At 40.3% G+C, this 27,572-nt stretch overlaps 2 protein-coding genes across 3 annotated transcripts in view; one reads left to right on the top strand and one right to left on the bottom strand.

Moving 5' to 3' along the window:
• Positions 1-1,151: 1,151 nt before the first annotated feature.
• On the bottom strand, positions 1,152-16,543 carry txk (TXK tyrosine kinase). Its single transcript, XM_075450632.1, has 16 exons — positions 16,212-16,543; positions 9,885-9,933; positions 8,879-8,960; positions 8,670-8,795; positions 8,527-8,591; positions 7,131-7,190; positions 6,967-7,021; positions 6,589-6,668; positions 6,342-6,466; positions 6,179-6,253; positions 4,688-4,859; positions 4,382-4,598; positions 3,129-3,193; positions 2,424-2,542; positions 2,181-2,338; positions 1,152-1,935 (listed from the first exon to the last, which is right to left on the bottom strand). Exons 1-16 carry the CDS (start codon positions 16,222-16,224, stop codon positions 1,864-1,866), a joined length of 1,533 nt encoding a protein of 510 aa, XP_075306747.1. The 5' UTR covers positions 16,225-16,543; the 3' UTR covers positions 1,152-1,863.
• Positions 16,544-21,194: 4,651 nt separating this feature from the next.
• The window catches only part of tec (tec protein tyrosine kinase), a 21,820-nt gene continuing 15,442 nt past the window's right edge, over positions 21,195-27,572 (top strand). The window contains exons 1-4 of one of the 2 annotated variants that reach the window (XM_075451112.1): positions 21,195-21,210; positions 21,334-21,473; positions 26,504-26,702; positions 27,267-27,371. In XM_075451112.1, coding sequence (XP_075307227.1) covers positions 26,565-26,702; positions 27,267-27,371 — 243 coding nt within the window. In that variant the 5' untranslated portion in view covers positions 21,195-21,210; positions 21,334-21,473; positions 26,504-26,564. Of the gene's footprint in view, positions 21,217-21,333; positions 21,474-26,503; positions 26,703-27,266; positions 27,372-27,572 lie in introns of both variants that reach the window. The other variant, XM_075451111.1, reaches the window with a different exon arrangement.

Genomic DNA, 27,572 nt, shown 5'->3' with positions numbered 1-27,572 from the left:
TTATTTTCTCAAGAGGCTTTGCCTTTTGCCAGTTCAGCTTTGTCCATCCATCCATTTTCTATACCTGTTTAATCTAGCTCCCAGCTGTTGGGGGAGAACATGCAAACTCCACACAGAAAGGCCCCAGCCGGGATTCAAACCAGAAACCACCGTGCAGCCCCAGTTCTTAAAATCTTATTAGTCTGGTCATCCTTCAAGGACAAATGTGGGTCATAAGAAAACTGCAACTGAGTCATACCTGAGTCAAACATGTTTTACTGTTTAGGGAAAAGATGACACCAGCAGGAGCTCTCTGTCTCCATCTAATGTCGCAATATTGCCTCTCCAGCTTCCTGCCTGTAGTCTGTAATGCACATGATGCACCAGAAACATTTAATATATTCTCATTCAAAGCACATTTGAGCTCATGCACAATCCAAAAAGGCTTAATCATTAATAATGATTATAATAAAGGAATAATATCAGTCATCAGTTCCTAAGGAATCCTTGACTAGTACAGGTGTATTATTATACTGTTTTTTTGTTGTTGTTGTTTTATCTAGGCATGGAAGCCTGGGCATCCAGGCTGCTGATTACAGTTCCACCTAAGTTTATTTTCATCTCAGGTAGTGTGAGCAGCATACAATATAGAAAAACATTTGGCGTACTCCAAGTAGCATTTTCTGGCCATCAAAGCCACAATAAAATCTTCTTAAGAATAAGGCATTTGCAGGTGCAAGACATAAGCTTCATACTTCAAAAATGCAGTTTTTATACTTATGTTCATGCAAATGCAGTTATTGAGACAAAACCTCTCCAGCTGCCTTTGATCCAAGCACTTAGGAGCATTCAGGCACCACTTTTTAAAAGGTTTTTACAAAACTTCTGAATAGGTGCGATGGATTACAGATGAGTAAACTGTCATCAACATGGTAAAACTGCTCCTTCCTTTCTTTGGCATGGTCTGGTGCTAAGCCAACATGAAGAGTTTCTACATAAATAACAGAATGGGCTATAGGGAGGTGGTTGCTGTGGACAGATTTGTTAATAAATGCTGGTTAGTTTCATATGTGCCATATTTAGATTTTCTTTGGGCAGGAAAGTCCTCAGTTATGAGCACGAGAAGTAACACAAATTAAACAGTATGCATGGAAGTCATGAAAACGCTTTATGTTTATTAAGGCAACGTAGCAGTAAAAATGGACATTTTAAAATGAGCAAAAATGATTCTATCTAATCAAACTAGGGGTGATACAATCAAAATAAAGCCATGTTTCATCATGTAGTCTGTATCGTAATCATACTTTATCATCTGCAACACAAAATTTATCATTTATCAATTCAGTCATGAAAATGCATTCAAATTAATATCGGAATTTTTCTGATGAACTTATAAAGTTACATGATCATTTACTACTATTTTTTGCATTTTCACATGCATTTTCATCCCCTTGAATTTTACAAGTTAATTTTTGTTCCTACCACCCCTTACACTCACATTATAATAAAAGTATTCCATTGCATAACTCTTTCACAAACTCATTTCTGTCGACATTCATGCTTCATATACATTTTCCATACACACATTTCTGCTAGTAGTTGCCATAAATGCCATAAATTTATATCAACAATAGTTTAATGCGTGCAATACTCCTCTTTACATTCCAAGCAATCTTTTAAATTTACAACCTTACATGTAAGTTGTTATTCTATAAGTGATTATATAGTACAAAAAATAGTTGAAATATATCATAAGATGATTTAAAGCTTCACTTTAATGGCAAAAACACTTTGATACGATATATATATACATATATATATTTACAACAATAAAATATAGAATGGGAAGACAGTTTGATATTCTGTAGTAAAAGAATGTTTGTGCTAATCTGGATTTTCTGCAAGTTTTCTAACTTCATCCAGGAGCTCTGAGAAGGGCGGTCGACCCAGAGGCGTCTACACCACCAACGAAGAAGAAGAGGAAATTGTGGAGGAAAACAAAGATCAAGGGGTTAACAACAGGTGAAATCATCAAATGTAGCTATACTAGAGACATGCTGCAGTTAAAATAACTTTTGATCAAACTGATCTGATAATTAAGTCGGATTTGTATTCATGTAATATTTTACTTTTCATGATAACGGATTGTTGAACTTTCGTGCTCTACAAAGCATTCATTGAGTTAAGGGGTGAGCGGTTACCTCGTGCCAGCAGCCGTACATGATGGTGTACACCAGCTGTGAGGCACGGTGGGGTCGGTACAGCCGGACCCCTCTGGTGATGTCATTCACGACTTCCAAGTTGGAGCGGTTTTCAAAGGGAGTACGACCCTCCGAGTATATCTCCCACATCAGCACACCTGCGCACAGATACGTACATGTCAGGACTCACTGTTAATAATACCAGAAGTGCCATGGAGTTCTGGTATTTCTATGGGTCTTCACCGAAGGACCAGACGTCTGACTTGCTGCTGTATTTACTGTAGTGGAGAACTTCAGGCGGAGACCACTTTACCGGGAACTTTGCGCCACTGGAGCTGGTGTACTGGTTGTCGAGAACGTATCTGTTAACACAAGCAAAGAGTAAAAATACAACTCAAGAGCTGTCGTGGTTTTGGCGTTAAATATTTGGGGGAAATGATGTGTTTTCTGGAGCTGATTTAGATAAGAAAATTGATACCACTCTTATTGGAGGTGTAATCCTTTTGGAGGTTGTTGTACAGTTACAGCTGATACAGAAAGATATCGTTTTGCATAGATTTGTGTCATCCAGTTTTGCTTAGTGTAGGTGTTGTGGTGGGAAATGTTGATTACAACATATTCTCACGCAAAAAGTAAGCATTTTCTATCTATCACCTCGGGTTATGCAACACGTAACTGTAAATATCCGGTGCGTAATTAGCACTGCTGCATTCAAGTAGCATCCAGAATGCATCAGCAGCTGTCTGCCCCTACCTCTTAGCGACTGCTCCATATAATATGCTGGGTGAGTCAGTAAACAAGAGGACAAGCCAAACACACCCTTTGTCTTTTAACAGTCTTAAAGCAAAGCTAAGCTAACCAGCTGCTGGTTCTGGCTCCGCATGCTTCATATTGTACAACATAACAAAATTCCTTATGTGGCAATGTGACATAAAGTGGCCTCTTTACCTGGTCATTCCAAAGTCGCTGACCTTCACCACGTTGTGTTCATTAACCAGGCAGTTCCTGGCTGCCTGGATGATAGAAAAATATCCAGAAGACAAACATTCACTTCAAAATTGCCCCCAAGGTTGTGCAATAAATTATTGAGCAGAAGATTTATCTTTCATTGTGTAAATTTCTACATTTAAGTTCAAGGTTTTCAGCTTCATCAAAGTAGGGGAAGTTCACATGGCAAAGCTGCTGAAGTGAAAGCTGAGCTAACTGAGTGATTCGTCACTCCAGAGAACGCGTCTCCACTGCTCTAGAGTCCAGTGGCAAGGCGTTTTACACCAGTGCATACAAAGCTAAACTAATCTGAAGGCCACATGAAGTTTGGAGGTCTGTAGCGACTGACTCTGCAGAAAGTTGGTGACCTCTGCACACTATGCGCCTCAACATCCGTTGTGATTTTAGCTCCCGTTGCAGCTGCTCTCCACTAGTTGCACCAAGTGGGATTTACCTCTGCGATGACACAACTCTGCCTGGATTGACGGAAGGCTTTACTAACGCACATTACATGGGTCAGATTTTTATTCTCAGGAACCACAGATCATTTAATTTTACAGTGCTTATCTTGACTTTGAAGTAAGAAATGAAATCGTAAAAATAAAGCGGTTACAAAAGATATAAGAACGATGAATGCTTCTGAGAAAGCTGTGGGATAGATTTCCTCCATCTGTGGGATTTCTACGTAACTCAACTAACCATTAGGTGGTCAGTATATCATCATCAGTCTTCCTGTACTGAAAACTAAATTGGATTTCACTCCACACGGGTTGAAAGGATGATTCAGACTTTACCAGGAAATTAAAAAGGAAAAATCTATTCAAAGATAAAGCTAAAGATGTTATTCTCAGATTTTGAAATGGAGAAGTAATTTTTATCTATTATATTTATATCTATAGATATAGATATAAATATAGATATAGATATAGATATAGATATAGATATAGATATAGATATAGATATAAATATAGATATAGATATAGATATGTGCCTTTTGGGGGGAAAATAACTCTCTTTTTACAGACTTTGGGTTTTGAAATTCTCCAGATCTTTTACATGCACAAAAAACTATAGAAACATCCAGAGTGAGGAAACGCTCCAAAAAGCATTGTAAGTCCTCTTTAATAAATAAACGGCCTATTGATATAGAAAATAGAATAAAAAAACGGCTTGATTTCTAATTTCTTGCTTAAGTATTTTTTGTGGAGACTCACCAGGTCTCTGTGGATGAAACTATTTGACTCCAGGTACTCCATCCCCTCACAGATGTCTTGGCACATGGACAGAAGCCACGCCTCCTTCAGTGTCCTCCCCCTCTGCCGCAGGAAATTTAGCAGGCAGCCATTCTCCATGAACTCAGCCACAATCAGCAAGGGACGCTGCTGCAAGCAAACGCCATAGAGCTGCACCAGTTTTGGATGGCACAGCCTCCTGACAGAGAGAAAACAAAGTGAAAAGGTCAAAAGGAGTCAATTTTTCTCCCTCCTTTTTAATTTTGCTGACCTTCCCTTTGTACTCACGTCATGACTTTGGCCTCCTCAACAAAGTCCTCCTCGTACATGGCTCCCTCCCGGATGGCCTTGATGGCAACTCTTTGCTGAGCCCTCCACTTGCCAAGTTTCACCACTCCGAACTGGCCACTGCCCAGCTCCTTCATTAAGGTCAGCTCACTGGGATCAATCTCCCACTTCTCTGGAGGAAGGAAGAAGGGAAGGGCAAGTGTGGTAAAATCAGAAAATAGAGACAAGCTTGGAAAAAACTACTTCATTCATTGTTGTGCTAAAGAATGTTTGATTTATTACACATTCTTATATCATTCTGTTTCACACTGTTGAGCGCATTTCTCTACCTTTCGGACACTTACTTTCATGTAAAGTCAGAATGCAACATCTTAAGACTTGAAACCTGCTCAAAGTGCACTCATAAAAATATTTTTCACATAGATTTCTTTAAATGGCTGATGCAGGCTAGCTCACAAAGTACAGACAGTTTTGTTCACAAGAACTTCTTCTCACTAACAAGGTAAAGGAAGTGTCCTTTAAACTCATTTACAGGATCTACCCTGCTAAAGACTACCTAAAGAAGTTCAACTCTAACATTAATGTAAACTGTACCTTTTGTGACCTTTGCCCTGAGTCCACTACTAATTTGTTCTGGATGTGTCCTCATTGTAAAGATTTCTGGCAACATTTTTGTCATTTTGTTGACTTAAAAATATCAGCAAGCTTCCAGTTGTACTGGGAACATGTCCTGTTTGGCAAAATGAATCCGAAGGTCTTCTTTATTAATTTATTAATTATCAAAGCTAAATTTTACATACACAAATACAAATTTTTGAAAAGTAAACCAAATTTCTATGTTTTTTTTTATTGAATTAAAGCAATACTTGCTCACAATTAAACCTTCAACTAATCATAAAGCAAAAACAACAATATGGGCTTGTTCCCGACTTGGGATTATGGACGAACTGTTGTCCTAAATCTTTGTTTTATTTGGGTTTTTTTTACACGAGACTCCTTGGCACATATGTCAGTTTGTTCAATAGTTTTCTTTTTGCAAGAGTTTTGTGACTGTCATTCTCTTATTATTATTCTTATCCTTATGCTCCCCTTGGCTGGCTTTTTTTGACGTTATGTACACATTTATATGTCGTTATTCTGCTTTGTTGCAAATAAAGTTCTTAAAAAAAAAAAAAGTTCTGTTCACAAGAACTGGGTGCTGCCACTCAGCAGTCTTCTAAAAGCTAGCCAATCAGTAAAATGTGGGCTTTTAGAGAGGGGCTTCTTAAAGAAACAGAAACCAGAAATTACCTGAAGGGCTCCAGCAAAGACCAGAGCCAAAATCAACAAATACTTTATAAGCTTTGAATCATATAAAGCTACATCTATGCCTCTCTTATGAACATAATTCAAAATATTTGTTTCACTTTGTCCAGTTTCAATGGTTCTATTGAGTTATTATTGTCCAACAATACATTGTATAGCCTTAAGTAAAAGTGTCTATGAAATTACCTGAGCTAAATCCAGCTGTCGCTGGTACACACCTTCCCATTGGTCCTATCGCATATCGCAATCTGGTCACAAGACCTGCAGACAGACACATACCACGTTAACTGAAGCATGAAGTGTAGAACTGCTGTTGTTTCATGCACACATATTGCAAGTCTCTACCTACCTGCTGCGTTGTGTTCGTGGTAATGTATCACATCTGGTATGCAACTGAAGGTATGTTTTTCAGCCAAGAAGTATTGTCCGGTGTCATTTATTTTAATCTGGTAATGTCTTATATCTCCATTAGGACTGCACAAAAAAATGTCATCATTTTATTAGTGTCTGCATAAGTGGATCTTCCCTGTATTTGTTTTGCAATTCCTACAAGCTCATATTTACACATTGAGACTGCATGTGGCAATATGAATTACCCCAATGTCTTGGTGTAAACGGACACAGTGTAGGCACCCTTTTGACTCGACTCCCGGACGACGAAACCACCCTCTCTGTCCTGGATAAAAAAAAGACATCAGGAAATAATAGGTTCATTTGTTTGAATTCTCAATTTTTAGTTTTCTCGCAAAACATCACATTCTTCTAAATTTCAAATATCAAAGATTTGATGCATTTATTTGCTGTATTTGAGCATTTGTTCTATTTTGTCAGAAAAAGGGCAATGAAAGTATCAAAGGAATTAATAGTTTTTCTTTAGCTCTACATACTGCACACATTGAGAGTGTGTATCCCAGCCTTTTTCAGGTATAAACACAATTAAATGCTGATATTGCGATAGATAAATGGGTAAATACCTCCTGCCTTAGCAGCTGCTCTGCTTCTGTCCTGGTGATGTTCTTGCAGTACCATCTCCATGAAGGACAAAATAAAAGATAAAAGATTTTGTTTTTTAAATTTCTAAATATTTTTAATATCACTTAATTGAAGAGAGAAGGGGGGAAATAAATGTGAGACTCACGAGTTTGCTTCAATTCTGTTTTTTTCCGTCACATAGTTACTGGGGATGAAGCCTTTATTCCTGACAGAAACAGTGCAAAAAAGAATGACAGACTGCTGATTGAAAACATTTTACGAATGTTTTGGATCTAATATCATTAACATTTTTGTCTTGTCTCATTTTTTTGCAGTATTCTGAAAAATAACTGATGATTTTGCAAAAATTAAATACACTTTCCGTAAATCCTGTGTTTGTACAATACCACATAATAGTCTTCTAAATACAAGGAAAAGTAGGGGAATTCTGATTGATACCAATATTTCATCTTAAACATGCAGCACAGTCTAAGAGTACAGGCTGACAACATATTGTGAATTTGCCATGAAAGGAATTACACATGTTACTCATGAGTCACATACGAATACTTCAGGAGATCCAAGTTTGTCTCCTTTCTTTACTTTGTAAATTAACCTTTTTTTTCCAGTCACTGCTTGGTTGGGTCGAGGCATAAACATCTATTTGGTGAGACTAATGCATTAAAAAGTAATTGATTATGGGAAGGGAAACATCCTAATCCATTGGATTAGATATTTAGCACTATCCATTGGCATCAGCCATTAGCATTTCTGGGCTAGAGTAAAAGATAAGAAGAGAAGCCAGTAGGCTACAGCAGTTAACCCAGCAAAGAGGGGACATTCCCTTGGATATCCATTGATCTATTACACCATCTGTTATTATTCCCGCTACAGTCACAGCAGGATGTAACAAACTGTTATTTAGTCTCTAACTTAGAGGGAACCTTATCCAGGAACGATTTTTTTTTTTGTAATAAAACAACCGTGCATGTTCACACTCAATCCTAGAGACAATTTAGAGTAACCTATCAACCAAACATGCATGTTTTTGGACGGCGGAGGAGAACATGCAAACTCCACGCAGAAAGGCCCCAGCTAGGCTTGGAACCAGGTACCTTCTTGCAGGGAGGCCACAGTGCTGACCATCACGCTACTGGTGCAGCCTTCAACAAATGTCATCAATACTAATACTTTTGTTTTGTGGCTATTTCACATTTTGCTGCAAGACTGAGGTAGAGTAAGATATCTTAGCCGCGAGGATATTAAATAATTACCTCATTTTCAAGTTTACAGTTTACACATGTCTGAAATGTGTTTAAATTGTGTCTGCTGAGTGTTTTGGGTAGTTTTTTGGACTTTTATGCCTTTAATTGACAGGATAGCTGAAGAGAGACAGGAAGCAGGGGCAGAGAGAGGGGGAATGACATGCAGCAAAGGGCCGTCCGATGCGGGACTTGAACTGGGGCCAGCTGCAGTGAGGACCGTAGCCTCTGTACATGGGGTGCCTGCTCAACCCACTACGCCACCGACCACCCGATTTGTGTAGTTTTGATTTCACATACCCGTGTTTGTCCTGCGCTCTCCACCACAGCTGGTCTTGCTTGTGGAGGATGACATACTCCTCCCCCTGAGGACACAACCCATTGCTTCAACACACTTTCTGCCGCTTAGTTTACGTGTGTCTTTTGTGCCTGCGTGCATGTACCTGTTTGAGCGTGAGGTCAGTGTCCTCCTTGGCAGTGAAGTCGTACATGGCAACGACGTTTAGCAGCCCTTCGCCATCCCCACTCTCTGGTGGGGGGAGGGGGAGTTTCTTCCTGGACCTGTCAACCTGAGAGAAGGAGAATAAGAAAAAAAAAATCAATCCCTGGAACTGAATAGCACGTGGACACTCTGAAACACGCTCAATCTTACCGGGCAGGCGCGCCCTGGATATCGTCTGCTCCGAAAACAAAGAGAAGTTCTGCCCTCCAATTCCAAGTGTGTGCTGATCTCCCTGAAATCAGATCATCACGCAATCGATTTTTTTTTTTACAACTGAAAAAATGTTAACATTTAGATAATCGAGTTTCAATGGAGTTTCAAGCACAGAGTGACAGTTCTGTCAATCAGTAGATGGTGTTTAGCTCCTCAGGTGTCACTTCCAATTCCCCTCCTGGCTCCACTCATGTATTGAGCCATGTGTTCCTGTTCTGTCAGCTCTCAATGTCTTTAACCCCCCTTCGTGTTGCCTTGGTCTTTGCCTCTATGGGGATACTGCCCCTTACTGCTCTTTGTGTGGTTCATCTTGTGGCCAAGCAGCTCTATGATGACCACATAACATACCACACCATCATTGGGATGGTATTGTGCTGCATTCACATCCTCTAGCAGATTTGACAAGAACCACTCTAGTGTTAAGGTTATCAGGGCTTTGTTGTGTGTCTTGGTACTTATCCTCGGGCGGTGGGGATGATGATGTGTCCTCTCTGGTCTGTCACCTTGGATCCCCCTTGCTACAGCATCTTTGTTTTTCCCCATCCATCCTTAGTTCCATAATTCCATTTGGAATATTGAGTCAGAAGTTGTTTCTTTATTAATTTAGATGTTGGGTTTCTAAGTATCCTCTGCATATATACCCTCTCACAGGGATTGCTGGAATAGTAGCATTCCAACAATGTGAGATTCTCCATTCTAGTCCATGAGTCCATGAATGAAGACTGACATGGAGCTCATAAAAAACCCTTGGTCCATCAACATTTAGTGGCAATTTCTAAAGATTTTCCACAGTTCTTTATTTTTATTTTTTTTTATGAAATCTAATTCAAGCAGTTAGCCACAGCACTAGGGAATGATCTTGATTGTTTCACATCCTCAAATAATCAACAAGAACTGCTGTTTTGATCAAATCCATTCAGAAAATGTATGTTTTTAGTATTACCTGGTCTGAACAGAACAGCAGCAGCACATTACGGAGCGGATGGAGTGATCTGGAGGAGGAAACGCATGAGAAGAAGATTTGGGTAAATGGAAAAAGCAAGTAAATCTTTACCACAATAATTTACTGTATCCTCGAGTGGAGTCACTATGTTCATTTTTGAAGAAATAGTTCGACATTCTGGGCCGCAATGTCTGAAATTAGGATTTAACAAGGTTAGCTCATTTGAGCATAACGAGTGGAAACGAGGAGAAACATAATCTGGGCCTTGAACGTACAGGATAACATTATTTATGTCGTGTGAAGCCCCTTACTGCTTCTCAAAGGATGGAGAACATTCAGTGAAGAGGCCACCCGGTACTCTTTTGATTAAAATGGATGTAGCTCTGCTCGTAACAACAAAACTGTTGTGTTCGATCTCTGTTTCAACCAAATGTGGCATTGATACTATTGAGAATTTTTGGAACAAACTTCATTCCTACGGGTTTTTTGCCATAAGATTCTAGTTGCCTGATTTTGATTCACATTAGACCTTTCAGACCTCGTTTAAAAGGTTGGTCCTACTGTCATAAGACAGGTGCTCTGCTGCAAGCCCGGTTATTCTGACATCGCTCTTTTTTTTTCCAAGCTCTGCAACGTTCATAGCAATGGAAATATCTCAGATAATGATTTAAGTACAACTTATTCAGATGTTATTTCAATCTATAATGTAGCCTATTTGTACTGAGAATAAACATACAGTTAGATTTCTTTAAGTTTGCTATTTCATAACAAAAACCACCAAACAAACACCAGACGTCCATGGATGTTTTTCAGGGCTAAATCAGGTTTGCCCAACATTGCCCTTATTTAGCTTTAAGCGGGATCTTAAACAGGTCCTCATTGGTCTACAACTGTGTAAATGAATGAAGATGGAGCAACTTTAAATCTTTCTGGAAACAGATTTGAAAAAAAAAAACGATTAAGGTGAAATAAGTCCATTTTGGTCCATTTGTAAAGTGGAAGTTGTCAGCTAAAACCAGATATCTCATATAAACAATGTGATTTAATTGGAACATTAGTAACATCTGCAACTGCCGCCGCCATTGTGGTTATCTTAAGTTCCTGCATTAAATACGGAAAGATGCTCACTATTTATACATAAACATACATTAATTGTGTGTACATTAAAGTAATGTGGCATAATGTACTTGTGTCTGTGCTTTTAACTAAGCAGGACATTGCTTGATGTGAAGTTGATATGCTAACAATTCATGATGCAGCGGATTGAGCTCTCTCACATTCACTGACTGTACCACCAGCTGTTTAGGTTGAACTTTTTCTTTCTGTGTGCCTCTGCGGTTTTAAGTAGGAGGTCTTTGTCAGGAAGTATAGTTTCCTTTTCTGCAGAATTAACACTCTCCCTGCTTCCGCGAGTCTTTGCGCATGTTTCTGTGGACAAAGGAGCGAGCATACGTGTACATGTGGTAAGACAGTGGGCTACTATACTGTGAATTTGAAAGAGAAACACAAATGCTTGAAATGTGATCTAAAAGTGACTTGTATGACTTGTGCTCGTCTCAATGTCCCTTCATTCACATCACCCCTGATCTAAGCAGCAGTGCTCCAGAGTTGATGGCATCAGAAGGGACTCTTCTGATGGTTTGTGGTGAACCGACATCCCATTAGCACACTTTCTGTCATGTTTCTGTCAAGTTTTTATAACATTGCAGTAAGTTGACCATATGACCATGCTTCCTCTATAAGGTACAGCAAATACAACGAATCAATAAATAATACAATTAATACATCAATCAATTAAGATTCTGAAGCCTTTTTTGTATGATATTTACTTTTTGTGGTGCAATGTAATTAAATGAGCTTTGAATTAGTTTTATTTTAAAAAATAGTCTAATCTTAGCATCATCTCAACCCATTTTTCAATATAAACCAATGTCTAAACTGCTTTACTGTGTTCAAATTTGCATGAAAACAGGTTGAAATACTCTCTCTGTTCTTCAAAATAACAATGCCATAATATAAAGATAAAAAAAAATCTAGAGCCACCCTTCATTTCTTGATATTTTGTGAGATTAACATGCTTTATTTTCTTTACTCTTTTTTTCCTTGTGAAACAGCTTAACACTGACCTATCAATCATTGGAGCATGAAAAAACATCGAACTCGAGGGATGAGCCCGTGTTCTGTTCATCCCTCAGCAAAGACCAAATTCAAATTGAATCTTCATGCACTTTGTGACCATCAGCCTGTCACAAAGACACATAATGTATTCCCATGACTTTAGTGGCATCAATGAAAACTGCCTAAGATAACACAGTCTGACAGACATGGAGTAGTAATGTTGAACCAACAAGGTTATTCCCAATTAACTATTAGCTGATCATTTAGCAAATCTCAGCACTGTGTGCAGTGGATCCTTAAAAAAAAATTGAGGAAACTGTCACGCCCATGGGATTTTCCCCACGTTTTTAGACTTATGTTTTTATCATGTTTTAGATTATGTTTTGGTTTTCAGTTCATGTCTTGCATTTAGTTTACCATTGTCTTCCCCACAGTTTATGTGATAATTAGTTAAATCCCCTCACCTGTTTGTTATTGTCACCAGCTGCACCCAGTCACTAATCACTCCCAGTTCCCTATTTAGTTTCCAGTCTCCCCTGTCCTTTTGTGATATCCTTACCTACCTACCACAATTCCTGATTTTCACCCACTCATGCCAAGCAACATATCCACGTTCAAGTTAAGTGTATTCATGTTATCCCAAGTATTGTTCCTTATTTTGTTTTTCCCTAGTCATGTTTTTTTTTTTCCACGGTTTAAGTTTTTCTCATCCGGCTCAGCCGCGCCTTTTGTTTAACTTTGTTTCTTGTCAATAAACCCAGTTTCTTGTCTTACACCTCAGTCTGCATCCGTGTCCTGCCTAACCCACCCAAACCTGACAGAAACTGGACACGTGGAGGGAATAGAAGAAGAAGTAGGCCTAAAGCCTGATTTTAACCTGGTTTATAGTCCGTAACGCAAGACGCAACGCAAGACGCAATGCAAGCCCTTGCGCGGTTGCAAGCCCCCCCTTGCGTGCTTGCGTGTGTCACCTCAATTTTCTAAACTTCATACAAGACGCGAGCAGAGCTATAGAGTAGCTACTCTGGACTCGAGCACAAGCCACTATCTACATCACATTCGGCGGCGTGTTCGTCTTCCGGTTTCATCCCCTAATAAAAGACCGCTGTTTTCAAACGCCAAGGTAGAAAGCGAAGAAAAAGAAGAAGAAGCATGAATTCCATAGACATAATATATTATGTCTATGATGAATCCACTCGAAGAGAGACTTGCCGAAGAGGTCCTGGCGGTGAATTTCCTTTCATTGTAGTAGGCTTGTCATTGAAAAAACCCGCTACTCCACCTACTGTCCTGGCGGTGAATCGCCACGCAGCACACGCAAGCGCCAGCAAAGCTAAATGAAGCATAAACGTCTCGAGCCATTAACACAAGCGCAAGACGCAAGCGCAAGGGCAGTTAAAAGAAGTATAACTCAGCCTTTATAGTCGGTGACGCAAGACGCAACGCAAGCCCTTGTGCGGTTGCAAGCCCCCCCTTGCGTGCTTGCGTGTGTCACCTCAATTTTCGAAACTTCACGCAAGACGCAAGCGCAAGCCACTGGCTGTGTTCGAAACCACCTACTACTACATACTTGAAAACGGCATACTCATCGATCTGACAGTATGCAGAGCGTTTACACACAGTGCACTTCACTCCTGCCCGAGCCGAAATCAGCCGGCCTGAAAAGCTGATTTCGCTTAAGCTATAAACTCTGTAAATATATAACTTTAGCAACATTTGAAACATTTTCAGGCGAGAAAGTAGTCGTTTAGACCCCCAAGGTGTTGAAAATCTGACAAAATACCGGCTATTTACAAGAAGAAGAAGAAGAAGCATGAATCCTGTCGAAGAGAGACTTGCCGAAGAGGTCCTGGCAGTGAATTTCCTTTCATCGTAGTAGGCTTGTCATTGAAAAAACCCGCTACTCCACCTACTGTCCTGGCGGTGAATCGCCACGCAGGACACGCAACCGCCGACAAAGCAAAATGAAGCATAAACGTCTCGAGCCATTAACACAAGCGCAAGCGCAAGGGCAGTTAAAAGAAGTATAACTCAGCCTTAAAATCATCGACAGCAGTTTCAGTTTTAGAAAGCGATGTCTTTGAGAAATGGGAGGAAAACCAGCAAAGACCTGCTGCAGGACCTGAGAGGCGCATCTGCCAAGTAGAACAATTTGGGCATGTGTCTTGATTTAGTTTTGTGTGACTCTTTAGCAATTTGGGAGGGATTTCCCCTGGGAACTACTGATGTTTGTTTTCATGACCTCTTCCTGGTAAAGAATTAACGACTGAACTTTTTGTTGTTAAAGAGTTTTAATTGAAAGAATGCACACAGGTCTTTGGTTTTCCTTCCACGCTTGGTAGATTTTGAAAACAGAACTCGAAATACTTCCAACAGAAAAGAAAGGATCTGAAATCTGTTTGAGCAACATTTTGCAGTTATGTCTTTTCATAACGTGGCATTATGTTCTTGTTGAGGCTCTGTTTATTCAAAAAGCCCAAAGGTACATGATTTTATCAAGGTCATCGACTAGATAAGGTCTACTTAACTCACAAACCTCTTAATTCTTCTCGCACTTTACATTGCGGCAGCACCTTCTGACCAAAAGGCTCCATTTTAGCTTCTACCTTTTAAGGCCACTTCCTTTGATAACTCTGTTTCCTGTAGCTGGTCAGCTATGGTAAAATATGACAGCTACTTTATCCTTTAAAGCTCCAAACAAGCCATTGTAGACATGATTTGGTTGTGTTTTATGGCGATGTTACAAATCTCAGGAGGAATGTTTTCTGTGGGTGAGGACAACTCCCTTTGGTGTGTATTTTGGGCTTCGTAACTCTGCAAACCTTTTACATGTGCAAAAAGCTAAGTAATATACTGAATCAAGGAGAAAGGTAACATGTCTGATATGTCCTTTGAATGGCTCTTTCTTGAAAGAAAGGTGCATTACTTGTCAATCAAACTCATGTACAATTCTCTCAAACTGAAAATCCTGAGGTCAATTTCTGACCAATTATATATTTAACCTTCACAGTTTCTCAATTAAGTTGGGTTTCCAGGTTGCATTGGATAACAAGGCACATTCAGAAATATCTGGAGATGCTTCTGACACGTTTGAATATCTGTTATGATGCGTAACTATGCCAGTGGGATAGTTGTTTAGATGTGGGAGCAGTTGTTGGAGCTTTCTAAAGCGTAATTATTTGCTGGCATTAGATCCCAAATTCAGCAGAAGAGCAGACATTTAGAATAAAGAGCAGGAGCTAAACAGGAAGCAAGAAAAAGGAAGTTTAAAGCATTACATCCCACCATTAGTCATGGGGAATGGGAGATCACTGGCACAGAAACTGTGCAAGCTTGACCAGAACACAGAGAGAGTGTACAGGCAGACAGAGACTATAAACAGGGCTAAAAGCGAAAAGAAGGTGGGAATGCAACACTTTATAACACTACATGGTGAAATCCTGGGCATGTTACTGAGAGGAAGCATTTTTCCACCCTGCTTCTGTCTTTGAGTCTGCCCCCCCCCACATACACACAATCTAAAACTCTATAATGTAGTCAAACCTCACACCTGCGTGAGAAACAGAAATGAAACTTGAGCTACTAAATGTTTCTGTAGACCACAGGTGTTACTTTGCACACAAGTGCATCGCCTGCACTGAATGAGGAGCTTTAAGCTTACATTTTCACGTCGTGTGCACAGTCAGAAGCACAACAGCAACGTGGTGAAATGAAATCTGGAGCCAAACCGTCCCCTTTGTGCTCTTCTCAATCCGAGTTGCCTGATCTGAGTGATTTTAGAGGCAAACACAAAGCCCCAGAGTTCAGGCTCACGAAATGTCGCACTGAAGCTTGAAGACTGTTACACACGTGTAAGTCGCTTTAGATAAAAGCATCTGGTAAACGAATGCGTTTAAATAGAAAAAACATGTTTATTTAAAGATAATGCACTATTCATCAGGAAAGGCTCTGGGTTTTTTTGTCTTGTTTTTTGGTATTTGATTCTCAGTAGTTTATCTTAACCGATGTTCCGCACAAGTGTTTGCTCTGCAGATTTGTCTAACGCTGGTTTTGTTTGCTGCATCCTGCCACAATTTTGAAAGTTACAAAGTTTTTGCGGCTCTCATAACCCCATCCTTAAAGCTCTGTGTGTTGTGTACGTCCCCCCCCCCCACAGAGGTCTGGTTCGGTATTCTGTCTACAGTTGTTAGTGTGTAAGTAGGTACTTACTTGAGTGAATCATGTCTGTCTTTACGTTTCTTCTGTTCTCCTCCTACTGTTCCTCTTCCTCGGCTCCAGTCTTTCTTCTTCAGTTCGACTTTTTGAGGTCAGCTTCGATTCCTCTGCATCGATGAAGCTGATGTGATGCCACAGGTGGGGAACGACAGAGACGTAGAGGAAGAGAGATAGAGGCAGGTGGGTGGAGGAAGTGAAGACGGCGAAGAAGAGAAGACAAACGAAGATATCAAGAGAGCGAAGAGGAGGTTCTATTGCTGCTGTTGTTGTCAGCCTTTGGCCACATCAGTCAAGTTTTAAATGTCTGCTTTCAACTGAAATTGCTTATTTGCACACTGTTTACAGAGTGGGAGAGAGATAAAGACAGTGATATAGAGAGGAAGTGAAAGAATGACGTGCATGAAACCACAAAGCACCCGTCTGTGATTAAATCCAGGAAGAACACACACATAAAGTAACAACAGACTCCTGTTGAACAATCAGATTTTTTTTGCTCAAACGGGGCTTTTTGTTTCTTACTAATTATCAAAGTTGGTGGCTCCCTGAACATAACATTTAACTGACTTACAGTCATGTGAAAAGGAAAGTGCACCCTCTGTCAGCTGTGAGGTTTTATGCATCAGGACAGAATGAAATTCATCTCGTCCTCACCATGTCTTAGAATTGATTAAATACTCGTTTAGATTATCAACAACCAAGCCAAAAAGCAGTGAGTGAAAAAAAACTACACTTTCACAGCTTTTAAAGGAATTTTGTTGGTCTGGAGCATTGAAATGCATGTGCATGTGTTTTTCTCAGAGATGTATAGTAACGAAGTAGAACTACTTCACTACTCTACTTAAGTACTAAAATGCTGTATCTGTACTCTACTGGAGTATTATTTTTTTCTCCTACTTCCACTTTTACTTCAGTACATATTTTCAATGAGTTTAGTACTTTTACTCCGATACATTTTTTTATGTGCTGCATTGTTACTCGTTATTATAAACGCACACACACACATAAAAACGTACACTCATTCATGCACAAACACACCCACACGCATACAAACACGCAAACATACATATAAAAACACACACAAGCATGCACATAGTTTAAGAAGGGGAAAAGTTGTAGAGGAAAAAAAAAAGCACAAGCAGGAAAGAGAGGGGAGGGATGCTTTAAATGGAGAGGGGACATGCTTGATCTGTTTGTTCACAAAGAATTAAGCCCAGTGTTTTCAGGTGTTCTAATTCACTTTTTTACATGACATTTGTATGTGGCCTACTGGCCTTGAGATTTTTTTAACAAGTTGAAAGAAAATGACAAGGATGAAAAGAAAATGTGCGAAGTGATGGGAGATGCTTTAAAGGGGGAAGGGACATACTCAGGCCCGTCGATGGGGGGGACAAACGGGTATTTTGTCCCGGGCCCAGGAATGGGGGGGGGGCCCAAAAAAAGGAATATGCGCATTAGTCCGCAAATATGTCCAAATGTTTCAGGCACGCACAGGGCCGGGGTGGGCCATTTTCTCTGTCCGGGAATTTAATTCAAATTCAGGCCACTCTGATATGGAGGAGGAATTTGAGTCCATGAAAAAAGATAAAACAAACAAAAAACATTCGTGTTCAGTCCGAAATGGATAGAAATCAACAAGAAAACAGATTCTTCCTTTCACATCAAAGCGTCGTGCCCACGCGGTGTCCGGATAAGTGCTCATTGCAACTTGAAAATAGAACAGTCTATTCCCTACACGTGCGTGAGCGGGCTCAGCTCACATTATAATAAATAGGAGGGGAAGGCTTGAACATGACACATGATGCTGATTCCCGCGGATAGAACGCGCGTGCAGACTCTCCAGTAATTAAAAAAGGCAACTAAACACCCCAACGTGCTCGCGCTGCCCCTGCCCTGCCATACTGTCCCTGTCCCTGCGCACGCGAACCATGTACAATATTTGCATACAGCCCTTCTAAATAATTATATTTATTTTAATTGCATGTTTGAGATGCATTTAATAACAAATATCAAACAACAAATGTGATCGCCCCTATTTAATATTGCGTTAGTAACCACATGTGCGCGCCTGTGGGAATGCAGGCTACAGTTGATGAGGAGATAAAGCGTGATAAAAGCGTTAAGCAATTGTTCATCAGAACTGGAATGTAAAGAAAGTGTTCCGTTCTTCTTTGAATATAGGAATACACTTCTGAATCGTATAAATTGTGAGATTTTACATATTTAACAACAAAAGCTGTCAGATGACAGTTGAGTTGACATTGCAAACGTTCGCCACGTTATAGCCTATTTGATCAAATTCACAACCAGGCCTATTATCCATATCTCTCAGTAACCTACCAGCTTGTCTTGAGAAGATATCTGTCAATTTGGCACATTTGGCTGCCACCTGTCTTTTTTTTTGCTTAGCCCTCTCTGTTCCACCTGGCCTCTTTCTACCCTCCATCACTGACGTGCTCTGTTTCGCGCCATTGTTATTTAAAAGACGAGCCATGGGCCAAACCATCTGAAACATTTGGGAGGAGAGAATTCCCTTACATGGTAGAACCTATTTAATCTGCTGTGATGCAGTAGGCGGCTGCGCTGCAATGGTGAATTTATGCAGACTACAGTTGAATTGATATTAATGCAAGAATAAGATAAGTGACAAAAATTAGTTACAACTATTTTCCCCATGGGCCAAGCAGCCTAGGTCAATGGTTTGGGCCGGGATAGGTCCCGGATAATACCATTGCCAAACCGGCATTGGGCACGCACGCCAATCAGGCTGAGTTGATTTGAGAATCATCCCCGGTCAGCTGAATGACAGCCAGTGTAACGCGGCTCTGGTTTAACCTTATTTTGTTTAAAATAAGCCAGTATACACATGGCAACGTGTGAAATTGCCATTTAGATAGAGTTGAATGTAATCGAATGGGTTATAAACGTGACGTTTTGGGGTAGCCTGTAACTTTCGTTTAGACTGATTTAAATTGACACTCGCCAGATGAATGGGCTCCGCCTTGTTCCCCGAACATTCTCAGAAAGTTCAGCGGACATACACGTGGGTCTGGCGATAAATAAAAGTACCCTTAACATGATTCCCTTGGTCAAGTGAAATTATGGTTGATGAAATGTGCAGTTTATGAGCTCTAAATGAATAAAATAGCGTGAGTTTTATTGTGGTAGGATTCAGAGAATTTTGTCCCGGGCCCAGCCAAATCTGTCAGCGGCCCTGGACATACTTGCCAATACATATTCTTTTGTTCAAAAGAGTTAAGCTCAATGTTTTAAGGTGCTCTTGTACATTCCGCTGTACTGCTGTTACAGCCAAACATTTTGAATAATATAAACAATTTGATTTTCAAACTTTCGACTGATTCCTTTAATAACTACACTACACAATACTTTTACTGTCAGTACTTGAGTAGTAATTTTAAAAATAAACTACTTGCAATACTTAAGTACAAAACATGTTTAATACTTTAGTACTTCCAGGTGCTTAAAGAGCACTTCTACTTCTACTCAAGTCACTTTTTTGATAGAGTACTTGTACTTCTCCTCAAGTCTGAATCGCTAGTACTTTATACATGTATGGTTTTTTTAAATGTTGAACGCAATATTCGAACATACATGATAGATATGACCAGCATAAAATGTTGTGTAGCCTGTTTCAGATTTGATTTTAGCATGTTTTTTTCTTTTCCCTTGTGTCTGTTTTATTTACACTCATTTCACCATGATCAATGACAATGTTACAATGCTATGCTATTTATATCATGAAATAATGGTCCAAAAAGAAAGAAAAAAAAACTGATGATGTAAAGAATCACCTCTTGTCTGGCTGTCATTTGCCATCAGCCCCCTTATTTCTTCCAGGCTGACAAAAGCCATGAATTTAGGGCTCTGGTCCTTGCATCCTGACACTACAAACAATGATGAAAGAAAGCTGATGGAACATGAGTAGCTTTCCTCGAGATGCAATGTCTATTTAATGACTGCGTTATCTTAAAAATGACCACCAGCACACTGATGAGAAGCAATGAATCTAGCTGACACAAGAGAGGTTGATGGGGAGTGGATTGGAGCCACAGTTTATTGGAACCTAGTGGCCATCATTAGAATTGCACAATAAGGCAGATGACTATGTTCATCTATCACTATGGCTATATATGTATATTTAGGTATGCAGTGTATATATGGTAATAGCAGTGGTTATATATTAACTGTTAGTAACTGTGTAGCCAGGAAGTGTTAAGTCTAAGCTGATCCTTCAAGAAAAGAACTGAAACCAGCTGCTGGATGGCATGAGGGGAAATAAAAGTAGAAAAAACACAGCTGAGCTGCTGAAGCAGGTTAAAGCGCAAGTGTGTTAAGTTGGGCAATGATTAAACACATGAGGTTTTATATAAACCCAGGGGTGCGCTAATGTTGCTTTCAGTTCTTCCATCTGCACACACTGTACTGTTTATTGACTCGGGTCCAAACACTGCATAAACAGGACTCAACCTAAACCTCCCGAGTGTGTCTATGGTTTCCGAAAAGTTCCGATTCTCCAAAAGATTTCTCCTCTATATCAGAACTGATAAACACCACAAACATGTCCCCATTGTTTCTTGCATGGATCTAAAAAAAAAAAAAAAAAATCAAATAATTTTTTTTTTTTTTAAATGCCATCACACAACAAAAATATGAGCGTGAGTGTTCGTTCTGGGGTAAATACATGACCGCGCATTCAGCAAAACAATCGGAAATGAACTGACATTAACTTTTTTTTTTTCAAACAACACATTCTGTTTTCCTCGCGGCTCTTTGTTCACGTGACACACTGCAGCTCTATGCGTCTCTGATTTTAAAAACCTTCTCATTTTCGAGCATTGGCCTTAAAATCTCTTCATTTTTACCCAACTGTTATAATTTACAACAAAAAAAAAACAACAACCAGAGGATGCTCCTGGTGCCACACGGGCCCTCCTCTGAAAATCTGTCCTCACAAAGACGGAAGCGAGTCGCAGAGGTAGAGGTAGAACATTTTCCACTCTATTTTAGGGACTGATTTGACTACTCAAATGATCTCACACCCTGCTGACCTCTTTCATCACTCTCTCTCTCTCTCACTCGGTATTTTGCGGTAGCGCAGTACGAGGAAGTTTCCAAAAGTGTGTGCGAACTGGCTTGATGCGACTTCTCGTCTCAATCCCGACCCTCGCGCTCTCGGCGGCTCGAGATAACGGACGCTCCGGAGTGAGCTGGGAGGAAACTGGAGGATGAGTCGCGAGGGTAAGAAGCACTTTTGGATCTCTTGCCCGCTGACAGCAATGTCAGGAAGTTTCAGTAAACGAATTGCCATTTTGCAAAATTCTGTGGCTGAGAAGAAAACCGCGGACCGACGAGACCTGGGGCTCAACCGTGACTTGAAAAAAAAAAAGAGCCTCGTTAAGGACGTGTCGCCTTAGTTGTTGGAAGTAGAAAATTACAGTAATTAAGCCTCGACACAGAAACTCCGTCAACTAACTGTCGCTACGGCTCGACAGGGACACCAAAGGCGATAGTCTGATATTACTGGCTGCACCAGAGAAAGTTCATGTCTGCTTAGTCGAACCAAGGGGATATTTTAGAATATCGGTGAATCTGAAGGTAAACCAAAGCATTTTAAGCAGGTGAACAGGCCGCGTGCGTGTCGATGGTGCCGGGAACGCGCGCGTGTCCCCACTTGTCCGTGCGTTCACGTGTTGTCGGAAACATTGACCATAACCGTTATCTTTTTTTTTTTTTTACTCCTTCTTTGGACAAACTAAAGACAAACAATGCCACACGTTGCCGTTGCTACACAAAGCCAGTCACGTACGGTTTGACCTTAACTAATAGTGTGGACTCGGCGTGAGCACAGCTTCTGAAACTCAACAACAAATAGATGAGATGTGGCCCAACTCTGCTAGTCAAAACTTGCCATACCCATGTTTAATGCCAGCTTAAGATATTTCGGTCACGTATGTCCAATACAGCACTTGACCCATAACCCACTCATACCTTTGGTTTATGTCTGGCCCACATAACACTTGTTACAAAGCCAAAAGTAGCAAAGATCAGGCCAAAATGTGCATGCTGTGTGGGCATGATAACATGCTGGCATTGTATATTTCTGCAGATATCCTCCAGCCTGTGCTTAAACAGCCTGTTGCCTCCCAGCAAAGGGATTCAGATTTTCCATTTTCATCTTAAAAGCTGGGGACTCCTCATCAACAAATTTCTTCTCGCCGTATCTTTAGACGTATCTCACATTGTATCATTCTGGTACATCTGTTAATGTGTACATATATCCGAACTTGGATTTATGATTCCGGACCTGAGAAATGGGATTTTACAACCAGCGCTAGCACTTTAGCCCCATCCTTAATCGGCCTCTCTCGACACGTAACTTTTGGCTTATCTTTTTGCAAGCCAACTCTGTGAGATTCATCACAACCCTGTTTCCTCCACCCCTCTCCTTCCCCCATACGCACAGATGACAGTCGGTGAGTGAGGTTCAGAAAAACCCACGCGATTGATGGAGTTTTCTTCTCTTATTTGGTGACAATATTAGGGATTTACTGGCATAAATGCAGAAAAAAATCCAATGAAGACTTGATTAAGCGCCTTCACGCGTCCTCTAGTAGAGACATTGTAAAGACAGTGTAGAGATTACACGTGCACATCCTGCAGATTCGGTTCAACACCCAGCACTATTAAACAGAAATGCATCTCTTTTCTTATCAGTCAGGATTATGGACATTGGAATCACAAGGCAGAGAAATGAGCTGAAGCTTGCCATCTTGATGTGGGCAACTTGTACTTTGCATAGGTATTTTCAGGTCATGCTGCTTTCTACCTCTGCTCCACTTTATTTTGGCTGGCAAAAAAAAAACACTTTTTGTGGTAAACAGGCAAAACACACACTGGTTGTATTTACATTTATTTCTAAGCTATAGTAATTGGTTATTTTGAGATAGAGCTCGTTAAGATAAAATATAGCCAACTTGTACATTGATTCGGATATTTTTTTTAGAGTAAGATACCCAGCAGTATAGAAAGTAATTCAAAGCAGCTTAAACTGCCGTGTTAAAGTGACTTATTAATGAGTCAATGATTAAAATATTATGTATATGCTTTTGAAATGGGAAATGCTACCTAAAGAGTCTATTTTAGGGACTTTAAGTACATTTTAACCTTGTTTTTGTAGGGTCTACTGTTACTGTAGCATTGCTACTTTAACTTGAATAACCAATCTAAAGAGCTCTATGAGAGCGAGCTGTCTCTCACACTGTGGTTGGTATGGTTTCCTATTGTGGGCATTTTTATTATTCTCTAGTTTCTTGGTTATTGTTTATCATTAACTCACTCATTCCTCCGCAGTGCTTCTATTATGCCTCTAAGCTGCATTCAGACTGGACCAGACTCATGTCTGTGAACAAGCCTGCATGGAGAGGGCCAGAAATGTCTTCTGTGTTGAGCTGAGCGTGGCAGCCAATGGGAAGCACTATCAGTGTAGATCTGTTATGACGTGATGATGTCGACAGTCAACATTCAGCCTGGTTACGTGTACAATTGAGTTGAACTGCAGTTACAGCTCAACCTGGCCAATTTTATTCCTTATCCTGGGATACATGCATGGGAGGGGAATCGAGTTATTGACTGAAATATGACCGACACCACGTAGTTAAGGGACTGTGTTAAAAAGAAAAAGTTAATTGAATTCTTCTGCTTATAACTTTCCTTGTGGGAGATTATTGTGCTTGGAAGTATAACTGAATGCATCGCATAGATGTTGCCGTGAATGGCGATTTGATCGGATTTTGCGGTGGCTGTAAAATCGGGATTTTATAAGAGCAGAGCGACCGCCAGGAAGTGCATTACCCAACCGAACACTTAGTATTAATGGTCTCATTTTTGGTCATAATTTCTGACACATTTAGCTGTCGGACAAAAGGAACAGAATACGTGAATGACAGCAGCTTTATTGGGGATTCTGCTGAATCGTTATAAACTCACACTCATCCGCTTTTGAAATATTTTGCCCCATTTGAGTCGCTCTCACACACCCGGGAGTTATTAATCGCATTACCTAGATGTGTCGGTCTGGTTTTTTGACAAGTTCAATTTCGCACTGCGGCAATCAAAGTTCGGTTTTGGCTGGACAAACGCAGTTGTTAGATATTTTTTTTCTTTTTCCAGAGGTCATGTAAACACACTCAATGTCAGTAGTTGCCCTTTCACGCATGTAGTGTAAAACATTGCTCGTGTGATGCATGTTCCTGTGTTCTCTGGAATACTCTGGTTTCAGGTGAGAGGTGGCCCATCCCTTTTCGGGAAATACGCAAAAAGCAGCGTGTGCACGAGAACTCAGGGCCATGTTGTGACCTGTAGGGTTGCATATAGTTAATGCCCCCTACAGTTAATGCACCCTCCCTTGGTGTGTGTTTTGCCTAAGGTTCCCTAAATGGTCATATTTGTTGCGTGAAAGTCTTAACCCATTGAGGCAGGGAAAGCATTGCCGCATTTCTACCTTTAAAGCCGGGGGCACTGTTGCGTTATTCTACCATTAAGGCCGGGAAAGCGTACACGTCTTTTTTCATGTATAAGGTTGTTTTGCACCAATTATTGACCTCTGTGCCAATTAAATGCATTATAATAGACACGTGAGAGTGTCGTCATGTTCCTCGTGTCATTGTTTTGAAGTTAAGTTATATCGAACAAGCGTGGAGGACTTTCAGTGGGAAGACATTTCAGACGGTAGCGATTGTGAGGAGTTTCTTGGCTTTGATGATGGCGCATCATTGATGCTGATGAACGTGCTGACCCAGTTGATCGAGATTTATGACTAGCACATATGTTTGAGGATGACGATAACGGCGAGGATGATTTTGAAGGGTTTGAATGTGAGTGGAAGACTGAGAATTACCACCGTAATCGACGGAGATGTTTCAACCACACACCAGGGGTGAAAGTCGATTTACCTGCAGATGCCACACCGTTGCAGGCATTTAATCATATTTTTACTGAGGAGCTTTGGGCGCATCTCGTTTCCGAGATGAATAGATACAGTGACCAGGTACTTCAGACTCCAGCTCGAGCAAAGATGGCAAGGTGGTCACACGTAACTGCCGGAGATGAAAACGTTTATTGGAATGTGTATGGGCTCCTTGTGCTGCCAGTACGAAGAGACTACTGGCGATAAAATAAATATATAAATAAATAATTTAAATGTAAAATTAAATTTTATTTTATTTTATTACTGTTTTCTAATTGAAAATAGTGCTGTTCCTGCACTTTACTTTTTATTTTATTACTGTTTTCTAATTGAAAATAGTGCTGTTCCTGCACTTTACTTTTTATTTTATTACTGTTTTTTTTTTTTTATTGAAAATAGCGCTGTTCCTGCACTTTACTTTTTACATTTTCTATTTTCGTGAAGGTGTATGTAAATAAACTCAATTTCCAAAGAAAGCCACAGGTGTAAGCTCTCAAACACTTTTTGAATTTTGTTTCTATCTGCTACAGAGGCTGAGAAATCAATCATTTAGTAATTGCTGAATTTCCAGAAAAACTTCAGGTTTTAGGAGGTATTTCTGAAATCGCCCATAGGTTTTACAGGCATTCTTTTCCAGGCGTTTTAGGCCTAAATGGGTTAAAATAGATGCAAAACATAGCGGCGAGTTTGACAAATGCCATCAAATGTCAACTTCAACTGAAAATAAGACAAAACGAAAGCTTGTAAATTCCATGAGGTGAATGACTGCAGTTATTCAGAATGCACGAGAATGTGAAAAATAATGTTCATACAGAAACTAGAATACGTCGTTTGACTGGTCCAGATTGCAGAAGTGGCAGCTGCCTGAGCTATGAGTTAGCAGATTTAGGAGACAGTTACTTTTTTTTTTTTAAGTCTTTCTGTCATCAGCTGCTGTGTGGGAATGACTTCCCGTCTGTGGCCACACTCATCATACAGATCTGAATCCAAATAGATGGAGGCCCACCTCCCTTAATCCCCTCTCTCTTCTGATTGGTTGTCTTTCAGAAGAATGCCCAGAGCAGCCCTAGAAGACACCTTTATTTAAAAAATATTTTTTTGGCTCATAAAAAAAAAAATGCACTCCTCAAGAGCAGTTTATGGCGTTAACTTTTGTTTTCGTTTCAGAAATATTTCCCTTCTTTTTTGGAAGTTTTGGTCCCTTTTGACACAAGCCTCTAATGTGACATATATGTTAGATTTGACAAGAAGTGTAGCAGGTCCAACGATAAAGTTAAAACGTGGGCATCTCTCCTGAGCTCAGAGCCATCCCTCTGCTTTGCAACGACGCCGGCCAATGGGCAGAGGACGTAGAGGGAGCCAGAATGAGCGCCGAGCTGCTGTTGGAGGAGACACTGATCAAGCGGTCGCAGCAGAAGAAAAGGACTTCGCCGCTGAACTACAAGGAAAGACTGTTTGTCCTCACCAAGAGCAGATTGACGTACTACGATGGAAAGGCAGAGGTCATTTTTCTATCTTTTTACTTTTTGCTTCTTTTCGTTATCGGGAATCAACGTCTCTCTTGCTGCTGTCAAACATGAATCTTCTCACATTTCACACATTCGCTTCTCACGCAGTAAAAAAATAACGTCACAACCTGTGACATTACAGCATTAAAACAAGGAAACATCTGGTGAGTCTGCAAGTTTTGCGTGAGTTTAACCTCGTATAAAAAAAATCTAATTTTGTAATCTAAACAAATTCAGAGGAAAGAGAAACTTCGACATTGCACATGTAGTTTCCAGTGCATGTTCAGCTCGTTTTACAAGGGGCCCTGGCACACACCCACACATCTGTACAGTGATCGAGAAGGCAGTGAGAACCAAATCAAATACGCTGCTGGAGGAAACGACAGTTTGATTTAGGTTTCTTCTGAAAAGAAAGAAAAAGAAAGAAAAAAAACCTTCTTGATTACTCATCAGATAAACCGCAGATCAAATACAAAATTGGGCGCACAAGAGTAAGTCGCATGTCTCGGGTGTGCAAGAAGAAAAGAGCTTTGTGTGACGCATTGTTTCCATCAACAGAAGAAGTTTAAGAGGGGCTCCATCGAGCTGGCGCGCATCAGATGTGTGGAGATTGTCAAGAATGGATGTGGGAGCATCCCCTGCCAATACAAATATCCTTTTCAGGTACAAATATGCACACACAACCAGAGTTGCATGTTCTGTAGATGAAGCTGCTGCTTGAGTCACTTTAAAACCATTTGTTTAAGGTGTTTGAGGGAGTGCGTAGCTGCAATAAGTGGTACTTCCGCGAAAATGGAACTACATATCAGGGTGCCCGCTTACACCACAGGCCCAATAAAAGCCTTGTGATCTGTCCTGAATTTT

The sequence above is a fragment of the Odontesthes bonariensis genome, chromosome 19, assembly GCF_027942865.1.
Source record: "Odontesthes bonariensis isolate fOdoBon6 chromosome 19, fOdoBon6.hap1, whole genome shotgun sequence".
NCBI lineage: Eukaryota > Metazoa > Chordata > Actinopteri > Atheriniformes > Atherinopsidae > Odontesthes > Odontesthes bonariensis.
The sequence above is the reverse complement of the archived record's forward strand: the minus strand, read 5'-3'. Positions and strand labels throughout refer to the sequence as shown.